This window comes from Fusarium flagelliforme (genome assembly GCF_020744385.1).
Source record: "Fusarium flagelliforme strain FIESC 12 MPI-CAGE-AA-0113 chromosome Unknown B0J16scaffold_6, whole genome shotgun sequence".
Lineage (NCBI taxonomy): Eukaryota > Fungi > Ascomycota > Sordariomycetes > Hypocreales > Nectriaceae > Fusarium > Fusarium flagelliforme.
This window is the reverse complement of record NW_025763508.1, coordinates 3,138,467-3,154,598: the sequence shown is the minus strand read 5'-3', so window position 1 is coordinate 3,154,598 and position 16,132 is coordinate 3,138,467. Positions and strand designations below refer to the sequence as shown.

The 16,132-nt window shown below is 47.2% G+C and overlaps 7 protein-coding genes across 7 annotated transcripts; 3 read left to right on the top strand and 4 right to left on the bottom strand.

Annotated features, from left to right (window-relative positions):
- The first annotated feature begins 225 nt into the window (after window positions 1–225).
- On the top strand, window positions 226–3,415 carry B0J16DRAFT_179681 (uncharacterized protein). Its single transcript, XM_046122570.1, has 2 exons — window positions 226–967; window positions 1,016–3,415. The coding sequence occupies exons 1-2, from the start codon at window positions 452–454 to the stop codon at window positions 3,398–3,400; spliced, it is 2,901 nt and encodes a 966-aa protein (XP_045980612.1). The 5' UTR covers window positions 226–451; the 3' UTR covers window positions 3,401–3,415.
- A 735-nt stretch (window positions 3,416–4,150) lies between these two features.
- B0J16DRAFT_364487 (uncharacterized protein) lies at window positions 4,151–5,443 on the bottom strand (the record flags this gene model as incomplete). The annotated part of the gene is made up of 4 exons (XM_046129944.1): window positions 4,151–4,524; window positions 4,614–4,940; window positions 5,025–5,294; window positions 5,359–5,443. Coding segments are annotated over 4 exons (988 nt in total), but the record flags the coding sequence as incomplete, so codon positions are not given.
- A 422-nt stretch (window positions 5,444–5,865) lies between these two features.
- B0J16DRAFT_348081 (fungal-specific transcription factor domain-containing protein) lies at window positions 5,866–7,673 on the top strand. The gene has a single exon (XM_046128670.1). It carries the CDS (start codon window positions 5,931–5,933, stop codon window positions 7,632–7,634), a length of 1,704 nt encoding a protein of 567 aa, XP_045980610.1. The 5' UTR covers window positions 5,866–5,930; the 3' UTR covers window positions 7,635–7,673.
- Window positions 7,674–7,762: 89 nt separating this feature from the next.
- Window positions 7,763–8,784, bottom strand: B0J16DRAFT_179673 (uncharacterized protein). The gene is made up of 2 exons (XM_046122569.1): window positions 8,248–8,784; window positions 7,763–8,198 (listed from the first exon to the last, which is right to left on the bottom strand). Exons 1-2 carry the CDS (start codon window positions 8,768–8,770, stop codon window positions 7,774–7,776), a joined length of 948 nt encoding a protein of 315 aa, XP_045980609.1. The 5' UTR covers window positions 8,771–8,784; the 3' UTR covers window positions 7,763–7,773.
- Window positions 8,785–10,246: 1,462 nt separating this feature from the next.
- B0J16DRAFT_272219 (uncharacterized protein) lies at window positions 10,247–11,998 on the top strand (the record flags this gene model as incomplete). The annotated part of the gene is made up of 2 exons (XM_046123599.1): window positions 10,247–10,996; window positions 11,054–11,998. Coding segments are annotated over 2 exons (1,695 nt in total), but the record flags the coding sequence as incomplete, so codon positions are not given.
- Window positions 11,999–12,285: 287 nt separating this feature from the next.
- Window positions 12,286–14,004, bottom strand: B0J16DRAFT_403455 (major facilitator superfamily domain-containing protein; the record flags this gene model as incomplete). Its single annotated transcript, XM_046132716.1, has 6 exons — window positions 12,286–12,481; window positions 12,532–13,174; window positions 13,231–13,499; window positions 13,552–13,661; window positions 13,715–13,837; window positions 13,891–14,004. The coding sequence occupies 6 exons, from the start codon at window positions 14,002–14,004 to the stop codon at window positions 12,286–12,288; spliced, it is 1,455 nt and encodes a 484-aa protein (XP_045980607.1).
- Window positions 14,005–14,807: 803 nt separating this feature from the next.
- B0J16DRAFT_309431 (Pyruvate/Phosphoenolpyruvate kinase-like domain-containing protein) lies at window positions 14,808–15,919 on the bottom strand (the record flags this gene model as incomplete). Its single annotated transcript, XM_046124909.1, has 2 exons — window positions 15,390–15,919; window positions 14,808–15,328 (listed from the first exon to the last, which is right to left on the bottom strand). Exons 1-2 carry the CDS (start codon window positions 15,847–15,849, stop codon window positions 14,808–14,810), a joined length of 981 nt encoding a protein of 326 aa, XP_045980606.1. The 5' UTR covers window positions 15,850–15,919.
- Window positions 15,920–16,132: the final 213 nt, after the last annotated feature.

Sequence of the window (16,132 nt, the reverse complement as noted above, 5' to 3'; positions counted from 1 at the left end):
GAACAGTAAGGCTCTGGCAATTTCAATTAAAACAATTTTCCCTTCTTCATCTACCATGGTTCGTCGAGATGGAGGTCAATATCAGTATCCAGCAATTAGTTCTGTTATTTATAATAATTGCTATCACCTCAATCTGCCATCAACATTACTTCGCTAGTACACGCACAGAGCCGATCATGGTATGAACAGCCGATATGTCTACCTGCAATACTGACCGCTTCGCCAGAACCCACGAAACCGAAGTCCATTCGACGTCCTATACGATCCCGAAAACGATCCGAATGTCGCTAAACCAGCCACGGTCGAGTACACGCCTATCTCTCGCTACGACAAATATAGCTGCTAAAAGATTCCTAGTATTATTGCCGTGCATGGCTTGGGATCAAATGTTGACAGGACATGGACATGGCGACAGTCCGAAGAGCCAGTCCACTGGCTTAAGGATGCCAATATGCTCCCGAAGATTGTTCCCACTGCACGGATAATGGTGTTCAATTACGATTCTACATGGATGTCCGACGCTCCTAGAACGCGCGTTGAATTGTGCGGCGAAGACTTGATCCGTAGCATGCACAATCTTAGAGGGCATTGCGATCGTCCCGTGATATTTGTGGCCCATAGCTTTGGCGGCCTAGTTGTCCAAGACGGCCTCATCTTTGCTGACCGCGAGCGAGAGTTCCAGTACATCATCAAGAACACCGCTGGCTTTGTGACTCTTGGAACACCTTTTAGAGGGACACGCATGTACTGGATTGCCCAACTGGTTGCTCGTATCATGAGCTTCTGGGGTTCTCGCCAGGATAACCTGTCATTGTTGGTGTATGACAGCCCCCAGCTTCGAGATAAGGCACAAAGTCTCGGACGTCTTAGTAGAGAGGTCTATCCATTCCCCATTGTTTGCTTCTTTGAGTTGATTCAAACAATGTTCATAAATTCCGGGTTTCTATCGAGCTTCTGCAGGGGGTTTGTAAGTGAACCTTTGCAGTGTCAAGGTTATCAGCTAATGCAGAGATAGGTTGTTGTCGAAGAATCGGCCTGTATATCTGGCAGTGAACGTCTGCAACTTCAAACCGACCACATCAATCTCAACAAATACTGGGGCTCTGAGGACCGATCATACCTGAGTGTCGCCGCTGTGATAGAGAAGATGTGCAAGAATGCAAGCACGGTTGTCAACAGACAAGCCCCTGGTGATGAGCCTCCGCCGAAAGGTCATTGGATGGTCCCCTTCGAACGCAATGAGAGCTTTGTTGGGCGCGAAAACATTATGCGCGACATTCTTCACAGAATACCACCAGGTAAAGTCCGAGATACATGTCAGCAGACTGTAGTTGAAGGCCTTGGTGGTGTTGGGAAGACTCAAATCGCTCTCGAAGCTACCTTTCGACTACGGAAGTTGAACCCTGGCTGCTCTGTGTTTTGGGTTCCTGCTATCGATGAAATCGGGTTTGAGAATGCATACAAGCGCATAGCGGACTGCCTGGGCATAGACATTCCGGAAGGCGAGAATGCTAGCATCACAGCAAGAGTCAAAGAGGCCCTCAGCAGCGGAAATGTGGGCGAGTGGCTTCTTGTCATGGACAATGCAGATGATCCGAAACTTCTGTTCAATCCAGGATGCTTGGCATCCTATATACCATCGAGTCCCTCCGGTTCAATTCTCTTCACAACCAGAACCTCTGAGATCACAACTCAACTTGACGCACCTTCAGCTGGGACCTTTATAATCGATGCCATGAGTAAGGAAGAAGCCACAGCCCTTATGTGCACCAAGCTTTCAGCATCGCAAATGAAAGAAACGCATAGCCTTGATTGTCTCTTTGAAACCCTTGCCTATCTTCCATTGGCCTTGAAGCAGGCTGCATCGTACATGCAGAAGACCAAGGACACGCCTACCAGATATCTACACCTGTGCCAATCGAGTGACGAGAGTTTTCTCAAACTGCTTACCAAGGAATTCATGGATAAGACCCTCAGTCAAGACTCGGACTATGGAGGCCAGGCCGAAACCGCAGTGGCTAAAACATGGCTTATTTCCTTCAAGCATGTTCATCGACTCAACCCAATGGCTGGCGAAATTCTGGAATTCCTGTGCTTCTTATCTGAAAAGGACATCCCACTCTCTATTCTACCTCCAGAGTATGAGAGCCTGGAGCTAAATGAGGCCATTGGTCTTCTTCAATCATATACTTTTATTACAGCCAGAGAAGATGGGCAGTTTATTGACATGCATCGACTAGTTCGCCTCGCTACCCGCAGTTGGCTTGAAGAAGCTGGACGTTTTGTGCAAGCATATAACCCGGTTCTGTTGAGACTAAAAGGACTTCTCCAGAACTGGCAGCCAAAAGACCACAATGGATGGACGAAATTCATGCCCCACGCTCAAAGTGTAGTGAATAACAACACTTGCTCTAAGAATCTCTCAGCTCGATTTAGTATACTTTTCAGGTTTGCTTGTGTCCTAAGCTGGGAGGGGAAGTATGAAGTAGGTGTTGAGTTCATTCGAGAGGCGGAAAGGATAGGAAGGATTATTTTTGACCAAAGTCATACTGAGCTGATAAACGCGAGAGCGTTTCTGGCTTACCTACTCAAAAGATTGGGTCAGATTTCTGAAGCAAAAGAGATCCTACAAAGGAACCTACGGACTAGCCAGGAGACTGCTGGCGAAGAAGATCCTCAAACTCTGCGCTGCGCTGCCGAACAAGGATTCGTAATTATGGACTCAGAACCTACAGAAGCAGAAAGAGCATTACAGCAAACATTGCAGAAACAAAGAAATGTTCTCAGCGAAGAGCATGAAGACACAGTTATGACTAAGAAATTATTGGCTCTCTGTCTTATCAACCTTTCCAAATACACGGAAGCAGAAGAAATAGCTCGGCAAGTGCTGCACGCGCGGCTTAAAGACCACGGTGAAGAAGCGTCTGAAACCACAACCGCTATGCTACACCTCTCATTGATCCTTGTCCGCCAGGGTCTGTACGAGGAAGCTGAGCACTTAGTTCGACGGTCCCATCTCATAAGAGCAAGAAATCTCGGAACAAAGAGTATCTCTGCGCGTGAAAGTCTTGCTAATTTAGCATATGTCCTCGTTGCAACTGGTAAGTATGAGGAAGCTGAAGAGGAAATTCATTCATTGCTCAATCTACTGGAAAGCATTTCCGAAGAGGAGACGACAGAGAAAATAGACTCCATGTTAAGGCTAGGAAAATGCCTTACGAAAGCGGCCAAGTATCGCGACGCCGCGGACGTTTGGAGAGAGACAAAGGAGCGATGCCTCCGGTTTTATAAGGAGAAACACAAAAACACAATAGTCTGCGTTTTAGGGTTACAATTGGTCCAAGCTAAGTTAGATCAAGGCTTTAACGATGAGGGAAGTAAAAGTGGGAAGATAGAATAATTAAATACACCTCGGGTGTTTTAGAAAGCCTTTGCGATATAAACAGAATGAACAAGTTTTAGAACACACCAGAGTATCAGTCTAATTCTAGACAGTCTTATGGTAAAGTATTGTAAGTTATATGTAGATAGCTACATAGACCTTAACTTCTGAAGTCTGGTAGGGTAGACACTTCTGGAACAGCTGTTAGCTAATAGGTCGACAGGTTTTAAGAAAGTTAGCAGGAGACCTTAATATCAGCGTATCAAGTTAGAAGTCCAGCGTTTGCTGATTTGTAGTGCATCGCGATCCGTGAGGAGTCAATTGGTTATTTCTTAAAAGTCACGCAGTCGCGGGCAAGCCCCCCGGGGATTCAAGTTAAGTTTGAAGTGAACAATGGTCTGTTCCTCTAGATTCGTTAGTTGAAGTGATTTCGGAACCCAGTTGTATTGACATCAATATGCTGTGCCTAAACCTTATGTTTAGGCAGGGCAAAAAAAAAAAAAGGTCATGTGTGGGCAAAGGAGTCATAATGCCCTTTGAAAAGTGTGTATATCACCGAAAACCTTAAGCATATCTGATCGTATTGACATCAACTGTCCTTTTAACAGCCATATAGTTATCCTTTCTTTTGTTTTCTACCTTTCAAAGTATTCTAATTGATAGATGACATAGGCTGCGGTAGTTACAGTGCCCTAAGTTTAGATATCCCAAGTACATCTTTAATTCTCTATTAAGCTAAGCGAGATATACCTAAAAGAAGAATGGCCCTATGTATACGATGTGATATGTAATCTGTCAATCTACATAACGCTTCCTCCCAGAATCAATCCAATGACTTATTCCGTTGTGGCTTTACCATTGAAAACGAAAGAGCTGGATTCCCGGAGAAAATCTGCATGTTCTTCGTACATAGGCTTCAGGCCAGTTTCCAACGTCTCTTTGAAGAAATCCTCAAACGAGATTCCTTCGAGGTCAGGGTAGAGATCTTTACCGACCTGGTAACCTAGGTAGCGGGCGTACTCTGGTGTATTTTCTCCCATAATGTCGTATGACTTTTGGTAGGTGAACTGGTAGTAATCCATCATCTTGTAGGGATCGTCCTTGGTTCTAGCAATACTAGCATCAATCTCATCGGCGGTGCGCTACGGGGCGAAAGTCAGTTGCTAGCTTATCATAGAGATACTAATAATATCGGAGAGGCAGGAACAATTCTGAGGTTGGGGAGACATACGTATTTTCTTTCAATCTTTTCACCGCTGAGTTTCTCAACTGTATCGTATAGCTGATGTTGAGTGCGGAGGTCGGTATAGGCGAAGACCTTCTGATTAAGGGTCCTTGGGTCTGCGATGATTCGAGCGACATAAACGCCAACGTCGCGAGAATCGGTCCTGGCACAAGGTACGTCACCGTTGCCTCCAATAGCAGTATTGTAGAGAAAAAGGTTGCGATCGATGCGGCCGGAGGGCAGGCGCGGAAGACTGATTTGATACCACCAACCGACATCAATGACGGTATAAGGGAGGTGCAGCCTTTGAATATGGTCCAATATGGCCTCCTTCTACAAACGTGGGCAATATGTCAGTGTTTCAAGGTTGATGCAAGGCACCGTTGTGAGAAGGACGAGGAAATGACCGCCACTTACGTTATCGCGCAAGGTCTGAACGCCCCTCGGCATCACTGAAGCATAAAAGCATGGGACGTAACGCTTCACTCCTGCCTTCTTGGCTGCATTGGCAAGGGCAACTTCGTCAAGCAAACAGCAAACAATAAGGACGTCGATGCCTTTGAGCTGCGCCGTGACGTCATCCTCAGAGTCACCAAGGTTGAATGACACTATGTTGACACCCCTCTTCTGTAGGTCGACTACATTGGGCTTCTTGAGTGAAGAAGGCCGGACAAGAGCGGTGACATTCTGCTTCCAGAAAGATCAGAATACGTGATAAAGTCTGAAGTGTTAAAGCGCTGTAGAGACGTACGAACTTGGTTTCGGTTGATGAGAGCAGGCCGTCAACAACAGAGGTACCGTTTTGGCCGGTGGCACCAAGGATTGCAACATTCATGTTGCGATTGTTATTGGAAGAGAAGAAGAGGTCTTTGAGATTGTTGTCTGAGAAGTGTGTCCTGTATCTGTGGCAGAATATGCTACTCTTTTATACTCGGGATGTGTAAAGTGCCCCGCTAACCAGCTTCAATTATTCCAATCTTGCTTCCATTATGGCTGCTAAAAAAGTTCTCTAACTCTCTCGGATCACGGATGCCTGTGGATTACATTATAGAAGTCTACCTGAAGCATTCGTCGACCGATTGGATTAAGCAGAGAAGACGCAAACCGGAGTGGGGAATGTATAAAAGGCACCCTATTCTATTGGTTGGCCTTCTCCGTAGTTTCAACTTTCCGCGCGGAGAAATTCCCGCGCGGGCTCTAGTCCAGGCGGACTCTGCGAACCCTCATTTTCTTCTTTTCTTTTGTCCCTCTTACACTGCTAGGCGGACATGCAGGGCTGCTCTAACATGCACCCGGCGCTCTCCCCAACATAAGATTGACGGAATGAAGCCCTCTGCCTGTTGGACATGCCGCCTGCGGCACAAAAAGTGCGACGAATCGCTGCCGATTTGTGGAGGTTGTGCGGCGCTAGAAATTGATTGCCACTATTCCTCCGAAAAGCCCCAATGGATGGAGAGCGAGGTGCGCCGACGTGAAGCCACGACACGGTTGAAGGCCCAAGTCAAGAGAAGCGCAAAACGTCGTCGTGGAATTGCTCAAATGAGGAGCATCGCCAGCGGGATTGATGTTGACCCCGGCCCCGGCCCCGACCCCGGCCGAATCGAGCCATCCCCCGATTCTTCGTCTAAACAGACTCATAGCACATCGGTCGTGTCGTCATCTGAACACACTACTCTATCGACAGCGGCGCTGACCGAGCTTGAAATGGGTTTCATTTCAGTGTATATGGACTATATCTTCCCCATTCTTTTTCCCTTCTACCGACCATACATTACCCAAGGCGGACGCAGTTGGTTGCTCTCCCTTGCGATGACGAATCATGGGTTCATGAGTAGCATTATTACAATGTCTTCCCTCTTCTTGTCCTTTATCCCTGCTGATCTCAGCGTGGGGCACGGATCTTGTACCTCACGAACGTGGGACGAGCTTCAGAAGCAGGCCAGCGACGCCTTGGGGAGTATCCAGCGCGACTTGCAGCGTCTTCGTGAACGTGGCGTCGAAAACTCCCTCTCGGACAGCGTGCACTTGTTGGCAAATATGATGCAGCAGCTTGGCTTTGAACTTGCAATTATGCCATCAGGGAACTGGCAGACACACTTGGACGCCGCCACTGGCCTATTTGAGCAAATCCTCGAGCATCATGGCAAGACTGGCTCCACTCCACAAATATCTGCCGTGCTTAGCAATCTGAGTCGCCCTTCCTGGGCGGCTGATGCTCTCAATACCGAACAGGGCGCCTTTCGGTTCTTTTCCAGTATTCTACTAATCGCTGATATCATCTCCAGCACGGTACTGAATCGACGCGCAAAACTATCTACGTACCATTCTGAGCTCCGACGCAGCGGCTTGCGCCAGCAGCCTAGTTTAGACCTGGAAGAAATTACTGGCTGTCAAGCTTGGGTCCTGCTGGCTATCAGCGATATTTCAACACTTTCGAGGTGGAAGACGGACCAGATGATGAGCGGCGAGTTATCAAGAACTGAGCTTATTTCCCGAGCTTCTTCAATCGACGAGGTTCTTCACAAAGGCCTGGAAAGAATAGACCGACACGGCGAGAGAGACCAAAGTTCTGAATCTTCCCGACCTCTTGAATCACTACTTAATCAATTGGGGTCTCCAAGTGGTCAGCCTTACGATTCTTCGGCAGGCAGATTACCACTGACCCGAATCTGGATCCATGCTGCTCGGACGTATCTTCTTTCTGTTAAGCTGGATGGAGCCACAAAGGCCTCCGAGCTCCAGACAAGTGTAGAGCAGGCAACCAGTTCCTTTGGCATGGTTACTTCAACTCCATGGCTGCGCTGGCTTGCATGGCCACTCTGTGTGACTGGCGTCAATGCTAGCAAAGAGCAACGACCAGCCGTCCGTGGGATAATAGACTCAATGTGTAGTTTGAAGGCATTTGGTACTATCCGCTCGACTTTCGATATTATAGAGAAGGTATGGCAGAGCCAAGACGCAGGTAAAGAATATCTAAATCTATCTACATGCCTCAGTAGCTTAGGATATAAAACTCTGTTGGTATAGCATACTCTCTGTAACCTAGGCATTTTTGGGAAACTTGGCATATAACGAGACTGAGGTAAAAGAAAGATATCAAGCTTTTTATTCTTCTTTTTGTAGATGTCTTGGTAACTAAGTGACGAATTATGCACCTCCCACCCAATCATGAATTCGTTAACCTCTTCATCTGCTCATCCATCTTTTCTGCTTGAAAATTTGTTACAGGACTTGGAATCTCTGTATAAATTCTCTCCATTTCACTGAACAGGTTCGGTCCTGGGTTACATGTGGCGTGATCCAACCCGTCAACTTTTCCAATATCATGAATCACCAGCCCTTTCAATTTGCGGTGCAAGCCAACAATGCTGTCGCTGACATCTTCTGCCTTGGGCAAAGGCCATAAGCCCGCTCGATAAAGGCAAAAGGTGATAGACCCTAGAATCATAGACTCGCAACGATGCGGGCCCATCCACTCGGCATGCTGACACCAGCGTGGCCTTTCGTCGACGACAACTAGATGGCTGATGAGTCGGCCGATGACGTCGAGAAGTGCTTGAATAGTCGAGATACGGATTGCCGAGATTTGTTCTACAAGCTGAGTCAGTAACTATTCAAATTATGCTTGAGGGAAGCTTACCGATGATATCAGGCGGCGTTTGGATGTCGGGGTGTTCAGAACCACGCGATTCCATGAGCAATCTTCTTGCTATCCTTGCGAATGTATCTTTGCGACCAAATTCCCATCCTATCCATAAGCCCTTGACCATTGTTTCTTCTGTTGCCCTTGCCTTGTCCTCCACTGAAGACACCCAGCGTTGTATCCAGGGTTCCAGTACTCCTGTACTATCATAGAAATTTGACAAGACCGTAAGGTCATACAGCTCGTCTATAGATGGGTTTTGGGGAACGTGATTGAATTGGCCATGTGATATGCGCAGAAAGATGGACATCGCTCCGGGCTTGTCTTCTGATAGCTTGACAATCCATTCTCCATCATCTGACGGTTTGGACTCAATGAATCTTCCAAACAGCATCCGCTCAAAAACTGGCGAGGTTCTTGCTAAGGCCCTTGAACATGCTGTAAAGGTGACAGGGTCCGTTTCGCCAACGCAAAGTTTAATATCGCCACGTGGGTCAAAAATGGTGTTTTCTGAAGACATTGGATAAAGTAATGGGGTAAGGTTGCTTTTGACTGGGGTTTTGAATTGCAAGTAATGATTTTATGTATGAAAATAGGCCTCCCAGATACCAGTTTTGGCTGTTGAAAAATCTGTCCGCTTTACCTAAGAATAGCTCGTTGCCAAGACATCCAGGGGCAAGAAAAGACCCTAGCCCGATATGCTAAGCCACAGAGCGATTGAAGAGCCTTAGGGCAAGTGGGATTATACGACCTCGCTATAAATAGAAGCTACAAGGCTGATTTCTAAAAGGCCAATGTATGATTGTTATTAGATGCGGTACTGTAAGTAGTTGATTATCGGGTCATATAAGGCTACTACTCAGTTCAGTAAAACAGGTTACTGTTGTTACCAAACAGAAGTGTCACGCAGGTCTCCATCTAAACGAGATTAAGCTTAGGTAGTCTAAAATAAACCGGTCTAGACTTCATTAAGTATAGAATGGATGTCAAGTTCCACTTGCGTGGGGGCATTCCTTGTCTAGATAAGAGAACAAGAGAATTTGCTTAATTATACCCGAGTTTATGCATTCCCATCCTTGCTACACTCTCAAATTCGCTAAGCTTATCTGGGGTTACTGATAATCTGATTACAGCAACGACATGCTTAAGAGAAAGTTGAACTCTTTCTGTAGCTGCTATTCTCTTAGCTGTCTTTAGGATTTTCTCCATCCGCGTCTCACGTATTTCGAGCTGGGCCAGAAATTGACAAATCTCACTCAATCGTTTGCCAGACATGTCAGTCGACAAACCTGGCGTTTGTTCAGTAATAGCCAGTTCCCATAAGGCAGTAGGCTCGTTCTTCGAGGGCAGTCTGCATGAAATCACGCTGTCGATCATTTCTTCACAGTGATCTTCTAGCTCGTTTGTAGTGTTGCATGATAACAATATGACGCTCGGATAGAAGGAAGCGTGGTTACGCAAGCCTAAAACTTTAGAGAAAGGTCAGTGACTGCCTTGAAGGTTTTGGATGCTGGGATTGGTACCTACCTTTGTAAGGATGCTGATCGGAAGACACGTTACGAACCTCCACAAACACTATGGCTCCCCACCGAAGTGCCGCTTTGGCAGCTACTAGATCGTCATCGAGAATATGAATACGCACTAGAGGTTTCTCTAGGTGCCTAGAAATCTCTGTTTAGATAGGTGTTAGCTCTGCAGTGCTTGTTAACCGACAAAGGATGTACTTACCATTCGCTACTTTTCTGGCTATAATCTTCGGTCCTTCCAACGCCAACACAAGACCACTGCCTCGCGCCTGGTGTTGTTCAAACTCTGCTTCTAGGCCTTCGTCCCCTTCAAGGAAGCTATGCACTAAACCACGCCATTGAGCCGTATCTGGCATCAACGACGCTGTTACTGATGGAAGTGGCTGTGGTGCCCAGATTGGTGGACGCAGTTCAGATATCAGAATCCCTACTGCAAATACGCTTGAAGAGAGCATGTAGCCAGGCAAGTATCCCCGACTTACTACCTCCTTGTCGACTACATCACAGCCACGCTGGTTCGTCTCTTGTTGACAGGGTTCACTCGACATCAGATATACTGGCTGGGAATCATCGTTAACGTACTTGCAAAGTTCTCAACAAAGCTCAAAGTTTTATCACATGACCTTCGTTCATTTGCTAACGAAGTTGTGCTACTGTATGGCAACCTTCGCATGTGCCGCGACTTACATGAGTTCTCTACTGGAGACAACATGTCCGATATTAAGTTGGATAGGGTCAATATAGACCAGGCAACCGGTTCCAGTGACAGTTACCTGGCCGATTATATCTCTGATATGGGTGTGGTATCGAACTGGCTGTTCCGTCTTGCATGGCACATTTTGACTGATCTGAACACTCGCAATACACGAGGTAGAGCTACAGACGAGTTCGAAATATCTGCTACTGTATCTTCAGCTGGCTCACGCGGTCTTTCTACCTCGGCCTATCAAAATCGACCTGGTCACATCTCCGGTTCCTCATCCAGCGTTGCAGTTGGAATGTATCACCGGGCCTTCGATATTATGATGAATACTATCATTTCAATGAGGAAGCCCACACAAGATGTCCACATGGCACGAATTGCCCAATCTAAGCTATCCATCGGGGCTGGAAAATCGTTTTCAGACCAAATCTTCAAGATACAGTCGATGGCCGATCTCATTAGCATTATGGTTGTCTTCTCTTGTATGGATCCGAGCCTGACGGAAGATATCGCCACAGTCTGTAATAAGATACGCGCATCAACTGTTCTCCCAACAGTTTACAGCACAGTCCAGGGTTATGCATCTTTTGCAAGCTTATGTAATACCCCACCTCAGACGAATCGACCGTCACTCATAAACAGTCGCCTCTTATCCGAGTCGTTCATCTTGCATAGTGGCAACCGTATGTTTTCGGATCTCAGAGACAGCCAGACAAGTCCCTTGACCCGGAGATTTAATGCCTTTACCCAAAAGGAGCTACATACATCTGAATCCATGCGCAGGCGAATCTCAGCTTCGGCTCGTGGATGGGCAGTGGAAGAGCGGGCAATCAGCGTCAGCTGTCTGAGGTATACAATTTCAGTCATGACAGGCTGTGCCATACTTGTTCTGGGAGGATTGATGGCAGGATTCTTTGTTGGATCCAGGATTGATGGCGTAGATCCATTCAACCTGACAATGTTCGCTTGGATCATTGCTGCATTCATCATGGTGGTATGCAAGAGCCTTCGCGTTGCTGAATGGACATGGGGAGACTTCCTAAAAGGACGCGTAACATGTCGAAGTGTTCGTGAGCTCGCAAGTGTCACGAACCTGGACGAGCAGGGCATTATCATGCATTTAATGTCTTCAGAAAATGAGCTGCACTTGAAGCTTCGGGGTCCCTATAACAGTGCTTTCGCCAATACCGATTCAGAAGGTTTCTCTGTCGATATCAAGCCCAATATTGGTACTATGTTCGTCAGCGGGCTAGTCGTCTTGGAAGTTCTCAAGGAGAGTGGCTCAGCACTGGTATGCCTCGATCTGAGACCTGAAGTTATAACAGAATATGGCGCGCGCAACAAGGCTGCGAGTAGGCGACGCATAGTCCATGGACAACGCGACGCATGCCTCGTACTGGCATGTACGGATCCGCCCCAGGAGGGAGAAATTGAAAAGGATATTACATTCAGATGGCAGTGGCTTAGCTGGGAGAAGATCATTGGGCTATATAGTAATCCCAGTCAGAGTGTAAGGTAGGTAAAAGACTAGTACAAGAGATTAATGCTGTAACGTTAGAGTCCGACTAAGTTTCGCAATTGAAGTGTTTAGAACCAATTACCTTTTCTTTACCAACCTGCAAGACCCTTCATGGTTTCGTTTCACCGACCTATGTAAATGCTATTATAAGTAGTAATGCACCTAAGATGGTAATATTATTCGAAGTTCCAGTAACAGCGTTAGGCATTGATTCTATTTAAAACCTTCTTAAAGCCTATAGTAGTCGATTGAGAGCTTTCCCCCAGTCGATTGCCTAGCATAGATCCTTAGGTGAAATAACGAAACTTGGGGTGACTATCGCCCAGTTGAGTAACGTCAATCTGCTCATGATCCTCAACTGGCCCATTCTCACGATCTCGGCGACGGTTCTCGCGGGCAAGTAAGAAATGCAAAGTCAAAGACAAAATGGTAATCATAAATGTTAAACCACATCCAATCGCACATCCTTTAACGAAGTAAGGACTATAGTAAATTAGCAACTCTTCATCAAAGTCTTGGGGGGGTATACATACGCATCTGTCTTGGGGTAGACGGCACTGCTGAGGAACGAACTGCACTGGCCAAGAATAGCGAGAACAGCTAGACCAATACCGCGCTTGGTCTCGCCACCCTGGTTGTTAAGGAGCCATGTCATGTTGAGCGTGAGGCAGGGGAATACACCGAGCACTGCAAACCAGATACCGAGGTATCGAAGATGCGATTTTGACATATCCTCGATGATGGCGAGAAGAAGATAGCCAATACCTGCCATAGCGGAGCAGCCAGCGATAATGAACCCACGGTTACCAAAACGGTCAGAAAAGAAGGCGACGCAAACACAAAGGATAAATGAAACCAGATACGGTGGTGCTGTAAGGCCCTGAGCCTTGATGCTGCTGTAACCTAAACTCTGAACGATGGTAGGGAGGAAGTTTGCAAGGCCAGCGAATGAGTAGTTGCAACAGAAGTGGATAGTCGCGTGGAAGTATGTCTTGTAGTCTCGTAGACTTGCTGTTGCTTGCTTCCAATTGAGCTTCTCCTTAGAAGTGGTATCCCTCGTGCCGAGTCGAGCAACGGCTGCTTCCTTCTCTGACGGGCTCAAGTATCGAGCAGTTTGGGTGGAGTCGGCGAGGAAGAAATAGACGAACGGCGCAACGATGATAGCGGGTGCGCCCTCTAGAGTAGAGTATCAGTACAGACACGCTTAATTTCTCATGGCTCATAAGACGTACCGATAAGAAGAATGAGCCTCCAAGGTTCCACGTGGGAATTGATCTGAGAGATTCCATAGGCGAGAGATGCGGCAAAGCAATTTGCAAGAGGTGACATGCCCACCAGGATAGAAACACGAAGACCGAGTTCGTGACGTTGATAGAACAAGGACAGGTAGTAAGGAGCGCCAGCCCCAAAAGCAGCTTCAAGGATTCCAAGAGCCGCTCGGCAAGCACAAAGACCGGCTAGATTGGTAACAGTTCCAGTGCAAGTTGCCACAACTCCCCACCTAATTGATCATGAGCTAACGTAGAAACACGGTATGTGAAGCTGGGACTTACAAGAGGCATAGAGAGGCGACATAGATGTGAGCTGGGAGTAATTTCCAGAGAAGGGTTGTCCATTCGAAGACAGTGTAACAGATGTAGAACGAGTTCAGAACCCAGGTCCACTATTAAAGTCAACAGTTAGCCCGGGGTATGCGTCGTCAGTGGGGTTTTATACCTGAGAGTCACTCAGCCCAAGGTCGTCCTGGGCTCCAGCTGTTTTCGCATTGCCAATGTTTCCGCGATCGAGATATGAGAGGACGTAGAGGACGCAGATAAGCGGAAGGAGGTGTCGATCAAGCTCCAGAAATATGTTAGTATGCTCAATGATGTCAGACTGAATTTCGTACTAACCTTCTTCTTGACCTGGCTTGACATTTTCTCGGACACAACAATAGTGTTGTCTTCGGAGACTTTGCCCTCTGCTGCCTCGAGGTGCTGAGAGTCGGCCATCTTCGTGTCAGTCATAGTGGTGTTTGCGAGGTTGAAGAGGAACCTGAGGAACTTGTCATAGGAAGGATGATATCGGAGGTAGGTGAGTAATGCCGTTTCTTATAGCTTCTTGACGAAGGGCTCGAGCCTCGTTCTAGTACTAGCTTACCGACAGCGGCGACATGGCATCCTCATCTGTCCTACCAAATCCCTTACAATTTCCCCACGTCCCCGCGTTTTACCCCGGCGCTAAGAAAACCTTGTTGCTCGGAAATTTCGGTCTTGGGCGAGTCGGGAATTTCGGGATTGCAACAAATGTAACTGCCAAGTGGCCCGAATGAAGATCAACACATCAAGTGTGCATACCTCATTGAACTCATCCCCCTCTTTCAATGTCTCACCTGCTCGTGTAGCGTAGTGAAAGCTACAGCCGGAAGGTTGGCTGAAGGACCCAACATTATATCAATCTCGGCAAATGCGTGTGTACTGCAAGGCTACGGTCATAGTGAACCTGAAGATTTAGTGAGTATTGAATCGTAGCTGGAAGCACCTTCCTCCTGGAAACGGGGTTTCTCTTCTGGCCAATGATCGCTATAGAGCCTGTCTAGACAGGCAAGAAATGCCAAGTACACCCGTGAGAGGGTGCATCACAAAAGCTCAGTATAGTTAATAAGCAAGTACATAGTATGTCTAGTATATACTAAATCCCATAGCTTGGTATTTGGGTCGCGATAGATATCAAGATATATACAGAGTGTTAGGAATAGATTCTTAGGTTATTTGGGCTACAAAAAGATAATGCTGCAAATATATACTGTATCCCTTTAGATAGTTTAAACTTACTGCGCAGATGATGCTGTATATTTATCAGACAAATCCCAATATTCCTGAAATCCTACAGCTGAGCAAACGTCCTCAAAAGGCATAATCATCTGCGGTACCTCCTCCTGTTTCGAGATATCTTCCAACGCAGCCCTCATAGACTTGATTCCAGCTGCAAGCAACGTGAGAGGGTAGGCAACGCTACAATATCCCAAAGACGCTAGGTCTTTGTACGAGAGAGAGGGCGTCTTGCCACCTTCAATGACGTTGACAACAGAGGGGATTTCGGGACCGAGATCTAACCTGGACTGCTTCATCTCCTCAACCGATGTAATAGCCTCGATGACCACGGCGTCTGCTCCTTCCGCGTAGAAAGCCTTTGCACGTCGAATCGCCTCATCGTAGGAGATGATGTGGGCATCAGTGCGTGCCAGGATGAAGATGTCAACGCCCTCGTTGCGTGCTGCCACAGCAGCGCGGATCCTGGAGACAGCGTCGTCGAAGCTGACGACCTTCTTATCCTTGGTGTGACCACATCCTGTTGGTCGAGTGTTAGTACCGCAGCGCACCCTGGCGGTGAGAAGAGGAGAGACACCTACTTTTAGGACTAACTTGATCCTCGATCATGATTCCAGCAGCTCCAGCCTTGGCATATCCCTGAACTGTGCGCCGCACGTTGACCTCGTTACCGTAACCAGTATCGCCATCGACCATGACGGGAACATCGACAACTCGGCACACTTCCATGGTTCGATGCACCATCTCAGAAAAGCCAAGGTAGCCAGCGTCTGCCAAGCCATGGGAGGCACTAACGGCGTATCCGCCAAGGAAAACCATCTGAAAACCAGCTTCCTCAACTAAACGAGCTGTAAGTCCATCCCATGCAATTGGGTGTTGTACGATTTTGGTAGTGTCCAAGTGCGCTTCAACCATCATCTTACGAAGCCTGGTCGCGGTCTCGCTGTATTTAGCACCACGCTCAAGTGGGTAGGGAGAGTTGGGGATCTGGTTCTGGCCACCATTGGCGATAGCCTTCTTGAGTGACTCGACTGACGGCATTTTGAAGATATGGGTTTGTAATTGGGGAGGGTTTGTTGGGGGGTAAGTAAATATTCTAAAAGAAGAAGACGACTCGTGATTGTAATATGTTTGGGATTAATTACTTCAGAGCGCAAATATATATACATTGTAAACGCTACCCTGGATGACCGGGACGGATGCCGGTGGGGGATTTCGGATTTTTCGGGAATCTCGGGATTTTCGTTCGGGATGCTGCAGCTGAGCTTTTCCTCCACAAAATCACTCTGATCCGGCAATTAGCATAACCACCCCGCATTCCATT